General features: G+C 37.2%; 2 protein-coding genes across 4 annotated transcripts in view; one reads left to right on the top strand and one right to left on the bottom strand.

Annotated features, from left to right (window-relative positions):
- Positions 1 to 445: 445 nt before the first annotated feature.
- Positions 446 to 8,036, bottom strand: GNG5 (G protein subunit gamma 5). Its single transcript, XM_037500926.2, has 3 exons — positions 7,844 to 8,036; positions 3,599 to 3,743; positions 446 to 662 (listed from the first exon to the last, which is right to left on the bottom strand). The coding sequence occupies exons 1-2, from the start codon at positions 7,922 to 7,924 to the stop codon at positions 3,618 to 3,620; spliced, it is 207 nt and encodes a 68-aa protein (XP_037356823.1). The 5' UTR covers positions 7,925 to 8,036; the 3' UTR covers positions 446 to 662; positions 3,599 to 3,617.
- A 104-nt stretch (positions 8,037 to 8,140) lies between these two features.
- SPATA1 (spermatogenesis associated 1) overlaps positions 8,141 to 18,300 on the top strand; it is a 42,411-nt gene continuing 32,251 nt past the window's right edge. For all 3 annotated transcript variants that reach the window (XR_008550321.1, XM_037500927.2, XM_054691386.1), the window contains exons 1-3: positions 8,141 to 8,260; positions 12,660 to 12,834; positions 16,462 to 16,568. Coding sequence is in view for 2 of the 3 variants with exons in the window: in XM_037500927.2 (XP_037356824.1) it covers positions 12,733 to 12,834; positions 16,462 to 16,568 (209 nt within the window). In the remaining variant the exon portion in view is untranslated. The remainder of the gene's footprint in view (positions 8,261 to 12,659; positions 12,835 to 16,461; positions 16,569 to 18,300) is intronic.

Raw genomic sequence — 18,300 nt, 5'->3', positions numbered from 1 at the left:
AAGGTAATCTTTGGTTCCTATTTTCTTGCTACTTTGTACCTCACTGTATTTCTATAATATTCCAGAAATTTCTCGGGTCTGAATTTTTCGTACATCTTCTAATGGAGTTCTTAAACAGTCTTTTCTCTATACAGCTGTTAGGAAAGCGCTTATGAAACAAAATACCTTTTAGGTGTAATGGTAATACCCCAACAAAGAAATTAGAAATATTTATTACTAAAACACAGCTTCCTCCTGACTTTAAAAGTATGTAATTTACCTTTAAATCTCTAGCACTCTTATAAATGTATGGCATAAAATCATGTGAGAAGACTTGGTGGAACAAGTAAGTGCTAAAGCTTTAAAACTCCTTATAAGAAGGGGGAAATTGTCTTTTAACTTACTTGTTCAAAACAGATTGATACGGTATATTTAACACCAATAATCAAACAAGAAACTAACTTTTATACTACATTTTTTATTGTATGCTGCTGCCAGTCTATATAAAATAGTTAACCTTGTGAAATAGAAATTCATGAAAATTCAGAGAGGTAGATGTTAAGAACCGACAAAAGTAGGAGTTTATATAGTATGGCACGTGTTACAGGGATAAGCTTTTTTACAGCCTCAAATTTAGTTGGCTTTCGACCAGTCACGGGTTCATCAAAAGTGGTTTGCAAAACCTGAAATGGAAAAGAAAAAATCAATTAGGGTAAAGGTCAAAGAACAGATTTTTCTGACTAGCATTACATCTCATCACTTTTAGGGCACTAATTTGAATGTCAGTTTATGGAAGAGATTTAAATTAAACTAAGCCTGTGTCCTAATTTTTTTTCATTTTAGGCAAACAAATCACACATATACATACAAATCAGCTAGGGAATGTCTATGGTGTAAATTTAGTAACTTTCTCTTAAATTTTAACCACCAGCCTGAATGAAGTATGTATAATTTATGTTTTGTAAATAACCAGACTTAATGATTTACAAAGATCACTTCCAAAACACATTCCACCATAACATAAAAATATATGTAAGAATCTCCTAAATTGAGAAAAATCTGAATATCCCTAAAAGTGAGCAAGAGTTTGGCAATAATTTACTAGGGTAGAAGATAATAGTTATACTATTTGCCCTGATAAGAAACATGGGTAGTAATTGCTAGTGGTGGTTTAATATCAAAAAAATGGCAATAGCCTAAATGTAACCTAATGGGAATAAACTAATATTTATATAGATGATGACACACAGCAACTAAACAATCTACATGGCTTAATACAAATATCAAAAATAAAGCAATAACCATTATGCCTTAATATAAAAAACCTGCTGCTTTAAAAACTATTTAAAAAAAAAACCCCAAAGAATTAAAAACATGGGTATACCACTTAATCTTTTTAAATACCAACAAAGTAGACAATTTAATTCAGGAAGGTAGATACATGGTTCATCTTTATACTTACATGATAATTAGATAATAGTCAAGAGATATGAACAGAATCAATGCTTACTCTCAATAATGATACTTGAATCAGTGCAAATTACAAAACAAGCAAGGAACAAAACAGCAAATAGGTTAAGATCTGGTTGGCAAGAGCTCAGCAAAAGAAGCACTGTCAAAGCTCCAAGTAGAAAAGCAAAGTACAGTGTAGGGATTATTTAATTTTATTTATTTTAAATGTCGTTTCTTACTGACCAAATTTACTTCTAGAAATTTACCTAAAGGAAACAGGTGGAGAGAAAATGCTCCAAGATACTGGCCTCAATCTTCAACTAATTTATAGTACAATCATTAAAATCTCATTTACAGAGAGTATTTAATGGGAATAAGAAAAGCATTAAGTGTTTTTAAAAAGCAGAAAGAAAAACTACATATTATGATCCTTTTTTTTTAAAAAACAGGAATTTTTTTCTCTTAAAAGGAAATATGTCAGTGGTTATTTCTAGGTGTGCTGGTCATAATTTCTACTTTCCTTGTACTAGCTGTTGCTAAATTATGCTGGTTTTTAATGATGAAAAGCCGCACTCAAGTGCATATTCTTTGTATCCATGCCCCTTAAGTGTGGGTTTAGGAACATCAGCATCAGTATAACCTGGGAACTTATAAGAAGTGCAAATTCTACAGCTTCACCCCAACCCTACTGAATTAGTGTCTTAAAAGATATATCTAAGTTTGGAATAATATTCATTTCAAAGCCCAAAGCATTTCAAATCATAATATCCACAAGGTGTTTTTCTGTACTGCTGGAATTATTAGTCATTTCTTTTTACTCTGAAATCAGATATATTTATAACCTTTAACAAATCATTCAACATCTGTAAATCCCTATGAAACTAGTAACAGAAGCCACCCAGACTTCCTAACAGTATTTTATCTTAGATGAAAATAAACCACTTTGTAATGTGAACACAGCAGAAACAGGTTTAAAAAAGGATCTTTAATAAATAAATTCAAAAATAAGAAATTTTGAAAGACTACTATAAACTCATACTTGCCAGAAGCAAGGAATTTATTCAACTCTTAAATATGAAGGTGCTAGACTACTAAAGAATTACTTCCTTATAGAAAACCTATTAGTCAAAGGTTGGTCGTCCTGTCCCCGTCTCCCAGAAACCTTAACCAATCATTTATTTTATTTACTGGAAACTTGTTATACTTATCCACAGACTTCCTGGACACTCCCAAGTCTACAAAGCTTAATTAGAGAGGGCACAACTACGTAAAATGGTATTTTAGGAAGCAGCTTCCTGGACTTTGAGGAGTTAGAATGTTTTTAAAGGGTGTGTGCCACAGACTTTTTTAAAAAGCATTATTAGTTTAATATTGCTTCTTACATAATATTAGTGACCACACTCCCTGTCTAAAGTACAGTGATTTATAAAAGGTAGCACACCTTTGGATTACATTTAAACTATTCACAGTATATTCTGGGGTTACCTCTCTTTTGGACTAACACGTTACTGCACACATTGACATCTGATCTGACAGGTTCAGATTAGCATATGTAAGTGTGCTTCAAGCCAGATAGTCATTTAGTTTCTTAATCCTCTGAAATTTGACTCACTGCCACCATGAACTTGTTTTATCATTATGTAACAAACAAGAATAAAAATTAAAATCTGTTATTCCCAACCACCAAGTCGGCCTATTCAACTACCTCAAATTTTATCTTTCATTCAAACTCCCATTTTTGCGTCACTGCCCTACTACTGGGTTAATCCAAAATCAACTGGTACTACTTTAAAAGTCACAAACTGCAGATTTAACTGTCTAACCATCTGCTGAAACTTGTATTTGGGGACCCCAAAATAGACCATTAGACCAATGCTATAAAAAGTAACATGGCTTGTCACAGCAAAGGAATTTTCTAGTAATCTACCCCCTTTATAGTTAGCAAATTCTCTAACCCTCTTTATGGTAAAATAGAAACAAGTAGTTGTCATGACTACTAAATCAAATTTCATCAGTCCTCACTTTCTCACAAGACAAAAGACTAGAAACTTAAAGAACCATATAAAAGTGTAAGGGTTAAACTTGGTCAATTTGTAAGTGCTGTGAAAAAAGACTTGACAAGTTGTATCTATTATGTGGGATGTTGTTTTAATTTAAGGAAACTTACCTTCCAAAAATTCATTTTACTACAAAAAGGAACAGACTTTCTGGGGTCTGAAGGGATTTGTACTTGAAGACACTCCAGTCAGCAAGGGGTCATGTTGAGCATTCTGCAGACAAAACTGTTTCAAATCTGCAGCTGCCTGGGAAACCTATACATAACAAAGGAAAGAGGGGGATAGAAGGCGATAATGTTTTAATGAAGGTTTCTCATGTCTTTCCAAATTACCAGCAGTAAATATTGCTCTTAACGCAAAAGGAAATATCACATGCTAATGAAGGCCAACAGTCACATACTGACTTCATACTTAAAACACTCCTTGTAAATATAAATATCACAGTCCCTGACTTAACATGGTTAAGAATTAAGATTTTCAACTTTAAGATGGTGTTAATGAAAGTTTTCTGAGAACATTAAAGGTAAGCTAGATGTATTACAGTGCATTTTCAAGTCACAATATTTTCTGTAAATTATATTTACTGAAATGTAATCCCATTGTAAAGACCTGTGGTTTGTAGTGTGTTCTATTTTGCCTGCTTATTAGAAGAATTAAATGATTCAGTACAAACAATACAATTTCATTAACCTGCAAAAGCACAGCAATCTCCGCTACTTTATTAAATGGCTCAATCAAGAGCAAACTTGAGGGTAATTAACATAATGTTTTTCATTAAAGCAGTACCTACGGGCCTCCCTGGTGGCGCAGGGGTTAAGAGGCAACTTATGAAACTATCCCCAGCCACAGCAGCATGAGTTTGATCCCTGGCCAGGGAGAAACCCACATGGAGCAGCAGACCTCTCCTGACTCACCCGCTGCTCCCCTCAGCAGTGTATTTCAGTCAGTCTGCCTGTTCTGTTCCCCACTCTGTCTCTGGTGAATCCTCTCACTCCCCACACCTCTGGCCTGTACCCGAGTTCTTATATGCATAATTAAAAAAAAAAAAAAACAGTACATACAATATTAGAAGTTAAACAATAGTGCTAAAATTCTAGCAAACTAATGCTTTGTCTTGCAGTATTACTGAAAAATTGCTACTGTAAATGATCATAATGTAGCATACTTAGCCTAAGATTCAGAAAACCAAATACTGTAAGAATATGTACTGAGTATAATGTTCTTGAAATTTAGAGTCCATATGCCCTTGCAGCTAAACTAAATCAGATTAAAAGAGAAATGCATTCATTCATTGAAAGATCTATTTGTATATTTTATGGTAAGGTTATTCAGGATATCAGAATTAGAAGGCCACAGAAGAAGTTCCTTAAGTCCTGTTTTGATGGCATTGCTTACAAAAAATGAAAATTATTAAATCACATTTAAGTTTCTTATAGTTTTTTAAAGGGAAGCTCCTTTAAAGTGCAAATAAACTGAGGTTTGCTATCATCCCTTTTCAGGCAAAGAAATGGAACAGCAAACTGTCACAGTCTAGTTTTTTAACATTAAACAGTTGCTGGGACATTAATACCAAAATAATGACTGGTTCAGATGCAGAACATGAAGAATGAAAAAATTTCCCAATAAAAAATCCCAAGTCTTGAATTGAGATTTAGGAAAATGGGAAAAATGACTAAATTATATTTTCAGTTTTAACTATTTCCAAGAAGAGTAAGGGCAGTTGTCCAGTCCAGCTGGGTATTTGGCCTCTGAAGAGCATCGCAAAAATTGCTCTCTATAACTAGAACCCCTGCTGATTACAGCTGCACCCTGAACCCTACCTAAGGATCCATCTCCCCAGGATTTAGTTTCCTCAGAAATTACCTGTATGATTGGCTTTTACCACAGTCCAAAGTAATGAGTTCCAAAAGCTTCTTTAGTTTCCATGTAAGGAAGCAGTTTATAAATCCTAGTACCAAATGCTGTGACAAATGGCTTCCCTCTCTGCCTCCAAAAAAAAAGTGTAGCTAAGGTGGGGGAATGGGTGGTACCATTTTTCCCAATGTTATAACTTCATTTTACATTAGCCAGTAGTAAGGTTAGTGATTTATCTGTTAATTTTCTGCCTAACATGTAAGGTAAATTTAACTTTTACAAGTTTCAAGCGTGACTATGTATGTGCCAAACTTAGTTCCAGGCACTGGGAATACGGATGAATTGCCAAGCTCCTTATGTTATGAAGCTTGACAATAAAGAGGAAAAGACAAGATGCTCCACAGAAAAGTGATCTGTTCCATGATCACAAGACCTAACTGAAGCTATCTGAGGAGTGACATTTAAAATGAGATCTAAATGACAAGAGATTCAGTCAAGAAACCATCAATGAGAAACTTATCTTTGAGAATTCCCGACAGGAGAGAGAGCTTAGACAAAGACTCTATAACTGGAACAAGCTGCTTGCCCCCAGGCCCTGTATTAATCACTATCCAGGAGGCTGAAACCCTACAATCCTGGCATAATTATTAGTGCCCTCTTTCACTCTCAAAGTTTTCTGATTGGTAATAAAGGGCATGATCTCCGGCACAGGGAAGTTTGTCAAGCACTCAAACATAAAGATTTAAAAAGTAAACTTGTGCTAGTTGAAAATACCACCCAAAAAACCCACATTTTGCAACCACGTGTAAAAAAAAACAACAACAAAAACTCATTTAAAGTTCTAAGGGCAGGGATGGGGGGGCCAGGAATTCCCTACCCACCTTACTACACTACAAGCCTAGCATCACACAAATTGAAAGTTTAAAGTCAAATCACTGGCGGTGGCTTTTATGATCCCAATCAGAAGCCTCCTAAAGAATCAGATATACAAGCAGCAACATGCTGCGGAGTTTTCGGTGGTTGTCTCCGGGTTTTCACAGTATCTTAGCCTTAGGTTTCAGAGTAATTCGTCTGAGGACTCTTCATTTTCTTTGGAAACTAGGGATAAGGAATCCTACTTACTCTCACTTTCAGCCAGCCCTTTCCTGCCTCCTGCCCCATTTCTTGTTTCCCAGGCCACGTCAATCTAAGATAAAGGCAAACTAAATAATGTAACAGTTGAAGAAATGTATGATTTCAAATTTCAGAGTTATATTCAGGCAGGACTAACCATAAACCAATAGGATGAAGTAAAAATGTGCAGGTAAGAGAAATGAATACCAATAAAGTATGCAGCACTTAACAGACTGGGAGGGGAATCCCATACGAAGACAGATGGGAATTTCCGTTCCCTCCCTAGGTGAAGACAAATAAATCCCTGACATTTCCACTTAATGAAGTAGGTAAATGGAAGACAATCTTACTCCACAAAACATTTAAGGGAGACTAGTCTGATGAATACAGAATCAAGTCATCTTGAAAACTGGTTGCTTCTGTCAGCAGAATACATGATTTCCATTCTTCAGTTTCTGTTTCCAATTACAAAAAGTGTTTGACGTTTGAATTGATCTCTTGTACCCCCAAGAAAGCCAATCCATTTGGGATTTTAAACTCAAAAGAAACTTGGCATAGGACTTGAATGCCTGATTGTCATATTAACACAACACAAAAGGCTTCTCCCCACAAGTAAATACCCCAAAACAAGGTCAGTGCTGACCAAATGCCAACATAAATTCAACAATTCCACCCTAATCACGTTCTCCGGCGTGCGGACCAGTAGATATCCCCAAGGTCAGAGCAAATCGTGCCAAATGGGAACGAAATACACGCTTTGTACGAGACTGTACAGGGCCCCGGAGGTAACCTCAGACTCCTTGAAAGTTTCACAAAAATGACTTGCTCCTTTATAATTTAAGCACTTGTTTTCAACGAGGCGTTTAATGCTTGAGAGGAGTTGGCGGTAATAATCTACCGCTTAAAGGGCCTGGGCTTGGGAAAGTCCTGACATGAAAAGTAAAAACAAGTCTCTTCTCAATCACAAGTCGGAGTCCCTGTCCCAGCCACAGCCAAGAGGGGAGCCTGGCGGAAGGGGCCGGGCAGGGTGCGGGCCGCGCGGGGCAGCCCAGTTGGCGCCCCCGGCCAGGCAGCGCAGCGGAGGGAAGGCGAGAGGGAGGAGGAGCGGAATGCGGGAAGCCGCTGCCCAGCTGAGGCTGAACAGTCCAGGGGCGGAAGGGCGCACCAGCCGCTTCCCTCCAACAACAGCGCCGACCCGCGCCGCTTCCCTAAAGCGGGCCGCTCCCCGCGCCGCCGAGAGCGCCGGCTCTCCCCGGGGGAAGCCGCGCCAGCCGGACGCGGTCCCCCCCAGTCGCGGGTCCCCCCCGTCACCGCCGCCCGACACACCCGCCGACGCCGCCCTCCCTCCCCCTCCCCCTCCCCTCGGCCGGTCGGCCACCCCAGCTCACCTTCACGCGGTTGAGCCCAGCCTCCAGCCGGAGTTGTTGAACCACTTTCTTCATAGCCGCGACGCTGGAGGAACCAGACATGGCGCACGCGAGAGCCGGACCGATTCGTCTGTCGGTCGGTTGGTCGGTCGGCGGGGGCCAGACGGCGGGACAGCGCGGCGGGGGCGGGGCTCCGAACTTTGTGTCTAAGTTTCCGGTTCTTGGCGGAGCCGTCCCACCCTCGGTGCGCATGCGCGCGCGCCGTCCTGCGCTCTCGGTCCCAAAGCCTCACCCCCGCGGGAGCGCGAGCCTGAGGGAGGGGCTGACGGGAGCGAGAAGGGGCGGAGCGGAAGGTGGGCGAGGCCCCTACCGGACGCGGGAGCGGCGGGACGCCCAGCCTCTCCTCCCTCCCTCTCGGGAGAGGCTGGCTCTGTAGAGGTAAGGGAAGAGCTCGAGGCCAAAGAGGGGCGCTGAGGAGTCGGGGGAGGGAAGTCAGATGCTGGTGGCGGGGCGACGGGGAGGTCCCCCCTTTCTTGGTGGTGTTGGCGGCGGGGGGGTGACCGAAGAGGAGGGGAGAGCCCGGCCGAGGCGAAGGCTCGAGAAGTACCGGGGCGCAAGTCCCCCCATCCCAGTCCCCTTAGCTGTCTTGAGCCTCGAGAGTTTGTCCTACGGGCGTCCCGTCCGCACCCCGCTTCCCGGTCGCCAGACCGGGCCCCCCAAGGCAGAAAGAGGGTGCAGACGGGACAGAAACCGCCGGGGGAAGTCGGGGGCCGGGGAGCAGTGGCGCTTCTCTTCTCGGGGTTTGGCTTCGGTGACCTCTTACCGGTTTTGTTTTTGGGGAGGGCTGTGAGGAATCCAGCACGATGGTGGAAGTTTACACCCGTCGTTCTTGGTGTCCATTTCATTTGGGGGTTAACACCTGCTGTACTTCTAAAAATAAAACTTTGTGCGTCGGGAAAGTTTGTTCTTTTATATTTCGGTTGTAATTTAGTACATGCTACTTGAAATTATCCCTCAAAGGAACCTTCTGGAGAGACGGGAGGATCTAAACCAACAAAATCGACTCAGCCCATTAGTATTTCTCCCATGAAACCATGTCACAGCCCTTAGGACAAATGTTTCCTATTCTCTTGGGTTAGTCCATCTCTGAATACACCACTGTTTTCTAGAAACACGAATAATTCTGTTATTAATAAACTCAAATTGTGTGTATAGTGAGAAAGTCCATTTACAACTTGATCTCTGTCAAAACCTAATTTATTTACTAAAACGTTTAAATCATTTCATAAAAATGTACAATGTAGTTTAGTATTGTACTTAATTCATGTAATAGATTCAATGACTAGAATTAGGTTATAAACCAGAGTTTGAATTATGCCTCTATCATCTTGGTATCCCTGGACAAGCCACATATAAACTTCATTGAGCCTGTTACCTTATTTCAAAATGAAATAATAAAGCTTACTCCCCAGAGTTGTTTTTGAGACTGAAGTGAAGTCACGTTGTATATAAAGAAAATGACAAGTATCTCAATGTCATTTCTTCTTCCCCAGTCGCATTTTTGTGTTAGTGCCTTGTTGATTCATTCATAACAGCTTTTTTAAGATTAAATACCTTTACTCAGAGTGTTCCATTTCACAGGAGGAGTTACAGAATATGCCTCTTAAGAATCATAAAATATTAGTACCAAAAGGAATTTCAGGTAATATGTATGTAATTGAGTCCCCTCTCCTGTGAGGAAGAGTGTTGAGAAATATGCAAAATCTATAATGTTGTACATTTAAACATTGTCAGAAAAAATTTAAAAAGGTAGTGCAGAGAGACAATAGTGTCTACTAAAGGACTCATTTAAGACAGGATAAGAAAAACACCACTGAGTTCATTTTTAGTATCATTCCATTAGAAGTGATTAACAATACAGTTTATGAATCATCACTATCTCCTAAACAAACCATGTTCTTTGACATTATACAAAAACTTAATAGCCACACAGACACAGAACTTCAGATTTCCTATGGTTAAAGATTGTCTGTTGTAAAAACAATTTGACATCAAGAAAATCTTATGGCAATGAATAGCAAGGAAACAACCAAGAAATCTGTCATTTCCTGTTTTAGCAGTGGAGCATAATCAACTTCAACTTTTTTGGGATCTTTACCTTATTGTTAGTAACCCAAGTTCTTTAGTTCATAGTTTCTAGGGACTATAAAATTCATAGGAGATCTGGAATGCCACTAAGCTATTTGAGTCTTTTTACCTAAAACAGGAAACCCTTTAAAATACATTAGAGGATTTCATTTACATATTAGCCATGAACTGAATTGAATAGAACTCTCAGGACATATGAAACCTGAATTTATCCTGGTAAATAGCACTCATACTTTGGTGATTTAAGAATCAGGCATTATGTCAAGAATTTTAGAGTTGTGTATGATGTTAGAGTTCAAGCCACTTTGCAGAAACTGAGACTTAGAGTGAATGATGATTTTATAGGTTATACAGGGCTAAAACCTGCTTTTCTGCTCTCAATCTCATTACTTTGTGCCGGATTCTATATTGTTAGTGTGTTTAAACAATGCAGTTCAAGTTTCTAATGTTAGCATTTATTTGAAAAATCAGACATTCTTAAACTTGATTTTCAGCATTGCCACTCACCCAAAATCATTTTGGGATAGTGCAGAGAAAACATGGAAGTTAATTTTCCTTAGAGACTTGATCGGAGATGACAGATAGCTAATACCCCTCCCATATCCACAGTAGACTATGATAACCCATTTCTGCACTGTTTCTTACTGAGGCCAGATGTGACCTTGTGATCCTTTCAGTAACTCATTTTTTTGGTAGTCTGTACCAGTAGATGGGATTTAATATGCCAGATAAAAACAATTTTCCATTCCTGGCACGGGAGTTTTATAAAGCAAAATTATGCAGTAAATGAGAAATTAGACTTCTGTAGTCATTTCATCTTTGGCAGTCAGCTTTTGCTTGAATTGTTGCCATTATTTTGTCCATTAGCTTGTTAATAATAGGTAAAGAATTTGAAAATCCCATATTATATATAAAGAATTTGTATGTGAAATATGATTTGATTAAGATCAACTGCAATTTCTAAACATGCCTACAAAGGCATAGGAAACCTTTTTTTGGTTTTCATAACAAAAACTACTCAAGTTATGTCCAGCTATCAGGAGATTATTGTAAAGATTAGCACAGAGCAGTAATGGAGACAATACTCCCAATGAATAGCAACTGTTAAACTGGTAGACCAAACTAGGAAGTAAATACAAGATTGGGGACCACAGGAGCAAAATTTCTGGACTCTTCTCTCCAGTGCTTACCTATAAACACGAATCATCTATGTGTGGTCAGTTTGTTTCTCAGACCTACCAGTTCACTTAGCCGTTTCTCTCTATTCTTTTCTCTCTTTTCCTAGCTGTTTACAAATAAGTACAGCTTTCTCATTGCATAGGCTTACCTCATTGCTGTGATTACAACTTCCTGACTTTACCTTTGTATCGTTCTTTTTGCTTCAATATCTGCTAATGCCATACTTGAATTCTTCTCACAATTATAATGCCTATGATCTACTCTTTTTAAAAAATACTAAATTTTTAAAGAGCCAGGGCATTTTATTTGTTTCTGGGCAGCCCAGGATTTAATCTCAATATTGATTCAGTCTGTGCTTTTTTAGAGATGAATGTTAGTATAATGGCAGAAAGCCTTTGAGTAGATACAGAATATCTGAGTGTTTTCTTAATGTAACATATTTAAAATAGTGCTTGAGAGAGTGGAAATGACAAGTCACACTTTAAGTCACACCTTAAATTTTAATTATATAAGAAATTGACACAGGCAGTAAATGTGAAACAAATTTGATTTAGATTATATGTCCCAAATGTAATATTTAATTCTGATACCATTTAAACAACCAGTGGTCTTGCAGGATTTCATGGAGATGTGACTAGTACCATATCACAGGAATTTTAAGGCTTGTGGATTTCAATCACTATTTTAATATAAACCAAGGTGGAGCAATGTTTTGTAATCTTCAAAAAGCTTCTGGCATTGGTGTGATTAGTGTATCTTTTAAGAATTGTCCCACTTTGATATATTTACTTTTAGAGTGATAATTCAGCTAACTTATTTTTCAAATTTTAATTAATTAATGAATTTATACAGTTTTTCAGATTTTATTGTGCATTCCTATAAACTCTGTAAATTCCCTAATGAAAAATACAGAAAATAATACACAAACATAGTCTGATGTAGTTAAAGAGTGGTGTTTCATCTGGAATGATTGTTCACATTTATTATTATTGAGGCATCCAAGTCCAGGGAGAAATACATATAAAACGGTTTACCCTATAGCTGTATAAATTCAGTCTTTGTAATTCAGCTGTATAAATCCAGTCTCAGGGTATTTATACTTTATGTAAAGTATATAGATATAAATATATGTATGTATTTTTGACTACAAGAAAAATTGCCCTGATCACAAGCCCATTATAATGTGACTTACCACTTCACTTAGTTGTATAGGATATATGTTCAAGTCTTTCCCTTTATCAGCCCTTTTTTCTAATATCTTTTTTGAATTAGAATAATAGATTGTATATATTCCTCGGTTTATTTTAAGTTTTTTTTTAATTGAGGTAACACTGATTTACAATATTGTATATGATTTAGAGACACAGGATCATGGCCTTTAGTAGTATGTTATTCTGGCATATCCGCCACCAAGACAGTAAAAGTCTGCCACAGTCCATTGTGCCCCGTCCACACTTGAATTTATTATAAATTCTTTTATGTTTTTCTTTTCACTTTTTGAACAAATCAGAGACCAGAAATGAGTGGAATCTATTTTAAACAAGCCAAAAATCTGTTATAACTTTTTATTAAATGCTGCTTAAATGAAGAAAGATAAACAAGTCCACAAAATTCCAGCTGATAATTGCCCTGACCAAACATTGGTGAATATGTACCTCAATCCAAGTAGACCTTCCTCAACAGAGGTAAGAAGATAACTTTATTATGAAATATAAGAAAACCTTAATGTTTTTGAAAAGTTTTGACAAAACTATAGAGTATATATAAGGTATATATTGAATCTCCTGTGAGCCTAACTTTATGTATTCCTTTGTCTGATTACAGCTCTTAAATCTCCTCTAAGAACCTTAATTGGACTGGGACCACCAATATATTAATCCACTGTGTGTGTGTCCTCTACGGGTTGCTTAGATTCTATAAAGCAAACACATTACTCTCTTGCACATACTTTTGACTCCTTGTCCCACTCTCATTTTTAAGGCACTCAATTGCAAAACAAAAACTCTACCTACTCTTTACTACCTTCTTTCCTTCCTTCCTTCCTTCCTTCCTTCCTTCCTTCCTTCCTTCCTTCCTTCCTTCCTTCCTTCCTTCCTTCCTCCTTCCTTCCTTCCTTCCCTTCCTTCCTTCCTTCCTTCCTTCTTCCCTCTCCCTCCCTCCCTCCCTCCCTTCCTCTCTCCCTCCCTCCTTCCCTCCCTCTCTTTTCTTTCTTATTTATGCATACAAGAACTGGGGTACAGGCCAGAGGTGCAGGGTGGGCATGGAGGGGGTGAGAGGATTCACCAGAGACAGAGTGGGGAACAGGCAGATAGAATGAAATACACTGCTGAGGGGAGCAGCGGGCAAGTCAGGAGAGGTCTGCTGCACCATGTGGGTAGCTCGCTGACTGGGGATCAAACTCATGCTGCAGTGGCCTCGGACAGCTTCATAGTTTGTGTCTTAACCCCTTGTGCCACCAGGGAGGCCTACCATTCTATATTTAAAACTGAAAACTACTCCCTCCCTTTCCCCATTTTTCCTTATCATGCTCTATTTTTTTTTCTAGTAGTTGCCATTTTTGAATGTACTATATAAAATAGTGCTTTATACTTACTATTTACTGTCTGTACCCCTTACAGAATGAGGACTAGTCTTAGGCAAATGACATTTGCCATGGGTTCAAAACTTAAGGTGTCACAAAAAAACTCAGTAATCAAGCTAAATATTTTAATACCGTATTTTCTAAAAAAAAAAAAAAAATCAAAAGTCCATGATGATCAAAATATCAACAGAGACAGAATCCCACAGTGCCATGCCTAGACATTTTGGAGCCTGAGGCAAAGGAAAAAATAAGTACCTCTCTGTGACTTTTAATATATTCTTTTTTTTTTTTTTTTTTTTTTTTTTTTTTTTTTTTTTTTTTTATAGAGGCATGCTTTATTTATTTGTTTGCTGGTTTGTTTGTTTGTTTTGTTTATACATGCACTGGGTACAGTCAGAAGCGCGGGAGGGCGAGAGAATTCACCAGAGCCAGAGCGGGGAGCAGAGCAGGCAGAAGGACCGAAGTACACTGCTGAGGGGAGCAGCGGGCGGCAGGAGGGGTCTGCGCGCCATGTGGGACCCTCCTCTGGTGGCCGGGGAGCAGCCGGGGATCGAACCGGCGCCGCAGAGGCCGCGCGCAGCTTCGCAACCCAGCGCTCAACCGCTGCGCCACCGGGGAGGCCCTTAATATATTCTTTAAATGATTATTGGTTTCATAAAAATATTATTGGTGAGTTTGCATCCATTAAAGCCAGGAAAATAAAATTATAATAAATTCAGGTATAAGTAGAATATTTAGCCTTAAAATAATGGCATGTATTTTAATATATATGTACTTAAATTTTTCAATATTTTTCCAACAACTTTGTGTTCTGGAAAAAATTAGTCATAAAAAAGTGTATTTTTTTGAAACATATCTATAAGGGTTCATTAGTTTTCCTTTTTCCTCAGGTTCTAATGTTACTTTTCTGTATTTCAGCTTTTGTCATTTTATTCATCGTAAACTTCTGGATTGAATAGATTTTTAATATATTGATTTAATTAAGTTAAATTTATTGTATTGAATAATATATATTATTTGTGTTGATTACTGAGGTTTTTGGATACCCCCTTAAATTTTCCACCTGAATGGAGTGCTTCACTTGCTTCATCCTTGTTCTTGTCCAGATACCTCATTAGAATGTAAATTACTTACAGGCAAAGATCTTTGTCTTATTCATTAATACATCCCTAATGACTTGAAAAGGTTGGCATATAATAGGCACTCAGTAAATATTTGTTAAATGAATGAATAAATACAAACTCACCATAATTAATATGCATCATAAAATGTTTGAAAGCTGAGAGATGCTGTTGGTGTACACTTTCTTTGTATTGCCTCCTCATTCAATTGTTGTATTAAAATTTATACAAACATTTTGTATTGTGATTCATGAATTGTTATTAAAAAAATCAAAGTAATTTATTTGGTTTATTAAAAACAGTAAAATATTTAGTTCAAGAAGTTTTTTTCTGTAAAATAATAACATTTATATAAAGGATAAGGTCATATTTGCTTCAAGCTTCTTAAGATTTTGTAAATATTATAGCATTAGTACCATAGTATAGTATTATTTATAATATATACTATAGTATAACTAGGGAATAATTTTAAATGCTCTAATGTTCAAAATGCACGCAGCATATGGCAAACTTCCTATCGGATCTCTACGAACATCTTAAATTGTTGGTTAATATTCTGTCATCAAAATATAAAAGGAATTTACTTGATCTATAAAAATAACTTGAGCAAAACATTCAGTTCAAGAATCACTTTTATCACCTATGAAATTACTAACTACTAACATGAATAATAGGTCACATTTATTTCAAACTTTTAAAGTTTTAAAATATTTAGTATTTTCACATATTAAGTACATAAATGTATTATCATTTAAGTGCTTATAACTTTTAATATGCTATGAATGTGAAACTTCTTAAGACTAAAAGATAATACTGTATTTCTTATAATTGTCCTGTGTCTGTTGTAATCTATATATTCTTCTAAATACAAGAATTCTATTTGAGGTCATAACAAATCATTAATGCAAATTAAGATATCAAATATAAGCAGAGACAAGCTCAAGATATGCCCTATGTAAGAACGATCATTCCTTCCCCCTTCACTGGGGGATCTATCTATAGTTTCACTGATCGTGGAACTATCAGTTAAATACTGTTTCAATAGAAGTTGTTAACGACTTCATTTCAGCTGGATTTATAAGGCAAGTATTTTGTGGTCCTATTACAGGGTGCCTAAAAGAGCATTCTTTACTTCACAGGGACTTCCTGGAATTCTGGGAAACAAAAATATTGCCAAAACCACAGTAGTCACACTTTTGCAGGTGCTGAGAATTTGCAATTATCACAGCTGTGTTAGGGAAACAGTAAAAGATCCTAATAACCTAATGGAACTGAGTAGGTAGGATGCAAGCAGGGGGAAAGAGTGGTGATAAAGAAAACTGATTTTGGTGGTCTACCATTCTTAGTGCAGGTAGCAGAAAGAATACTGTATGTGAGATGTTAGCGTAGCCTGGGACCACATCTATGACATTGTTTGCCAGGGAAAATGTACTCCAAGTGCCAGAGACCAACTTAGGAATGGGTTTTTGGCTCTTTTTTCTGTTTTTTGTTTGGTCAAAGGCATATATGTGTTCCATGTTGATTTTGATTATGTTTCTTAAAATTCTAAAGGTCGTCAGTTGATTTTTTTCATTTTAAAAATATTCTGACATTCTTCTCAATTTATTCAGCTGGTGGAACTTCATGTTTTTTATGTCCCTGAAGGATCGTGGAACTATCAGTTAAATACTGTTTCAATAGAAGTTGTTAACGACTTCATTTCAGCTGGATTTATAAGGCAAGTATTTTGTGGTCCTATTACAGGGTGCCTAAAAGAGCATTCTTTACTTCTGCAGAGAAAAATGCTTTCTGGAAATTTGAAAATTATTTGTGAAAAATATCTTGTCCTTTTGGTGGATCCAGTTAATAAATACTATCTATACTATTGAATGAATGAGTATTGTCAATACTAACTTATGAATACTATTAATAAACAGTTCCATATAGTTAGATCAAATAGCATTGTAGGAACAACTGTCACTTAATCATCGTATTGCCACCCAGACCAAAAAAAACACTAAGAGAAAATTATTTGAATTAGAAACCCGTTAAGGAGCTGTTGGAAGTAGTTAAACCAGAATATCTACAGTGACTTTTTCCTGAGCTGTTTAAAAATGGAAACAATATATGTAAATGTATTACAAACATCAACAGATACATCAAGATTGAAATCATACCAACCATCTTCTCTGACCATGAAGGCATCAAACTAGAAATAAACCATAAAAAGAAGACAAGGAACTCTCCTACCTCATGGAGATTGAAACCCACACTACTGGAAGACCACTGGACTAATGAGGAGATCAAAGAAGAAATTAAAAAATTCTTTGAGTTGAATGACAAGGAGGACACCAATTTCCTAAATGTATGGGATGCAGCAAAAGCAGTAATAAGAGGAAAATATATAGCAATAGAGGCTCATATCAAGAAACAAGAAAGAACTCAAAGACACAACCTAATCTCAAAGCTCAAAGAACTAGAAAAAGAACTAGAACAAAAAACCCTAAAACCAGTAAAAGAAAAGAAATAATAAAAACCAAAGCAGAAATAAATCAAAACTAAAAAAAAATCCAAAAGATCAATGAAACCAAAAGCTGGTTCTTCGAAAAAATAAATAAAATAGACAAATCCCTAGCCAGGGTCACAAAGAAAACACGGGAGAAAGCACAAATAAACAGGATCACAAATGAAAGAGGAGAAATCACAACGGACACAGCAGAAATCAAAAGAATAATCAGAGACTACTATGAACAGTTATATGGAAACAAGTTCAACAATCTAGAAGAGATGGACAAATTCCTACAACTCTACAATCACCCAAAGCTACATAAAGAAGAAATAGAACACCTAAACAGACCAATTACATGCAGTGAATTGAAATGGTAATCAAAAACCTCCCCCAAAACAAAAGCCCAAGACCTGATGGATTTACAAATGAATTCTACCAAACATTCAGAGACAAATTAGTGCCTATCCTTTACAAACTCTTCCAAAAAATTGAGAAGGAAGGGATAATACCAAACACATTCTATGAAGCCAACATTACACTAATACCAAAACCGAACAAGGACAACACAAAAAAAGAAAACTACAGGCCAATCTCTCTAATGAACACTGATGCAAAAATCCTCAATAAAATTTTAGCTATCAGAATCCAACAATGTATCCATAAGATAATTCACCACCACCAAGTAGGATTCATTCCAGGAACACAAGGATGGTTCAACATCTGAAAATCAATCAGCGTCATCCAACACATCAACAAAAAGAAATATAAAAACCATATGATAATATCAATAGATGCTGAAAAAGCTTTCAACAAAGTACAACACCCTTCATGATAAAAGCCCTTGAAATTCTTGGGATACAAGGAACATACCTCAACATTATAAAGGCCATATATGACAAGCCAACAGCCAATATCATTCTCAATGGTGAAAAGCTGAAAGCATTTCCATTAAGATCTGGAA

The sequence above is a fragment of the Talpa occidentalis genome, unplaced genomic scaffold (genome assembly GCF_014898055.3).
Source record: "Talpa occidentalis isolate TD23 unplaced genomic scaffold, MPIMG_talOcc4v2.1 talOcc4.9, whole genome shotgun sequence".
Classification (NCBI taxonomy): Eukaryota; Metazoa; Chordata; class Mammalia; order Eulipotyphla; family Talpidae; genus Talpa; species Talpa occidentalis.
Note: the sequence above shows the minus strand (reverse complement) of the source record. Positions and strands in the feature narration are given on the sequence as shown.

Excerpts from the sequence above, each read along its gene's own strand:
- GNG5 (XM_037500926.2), bottom strand. The coding sequence starts at position 7,924 with ATGTCTGGTTCCTCCAGCGTCGCGGCTATGAAGAAAGTGGTTCAACAA. Across the intron at positions 3,744-7,843 it reads CTGGGCTCAACCGCGTGAAG|GTTTCCCAGGCAGCTGCAGA; the intron begins GTGAGCTGGGGT and ends TGTTATGTATAG.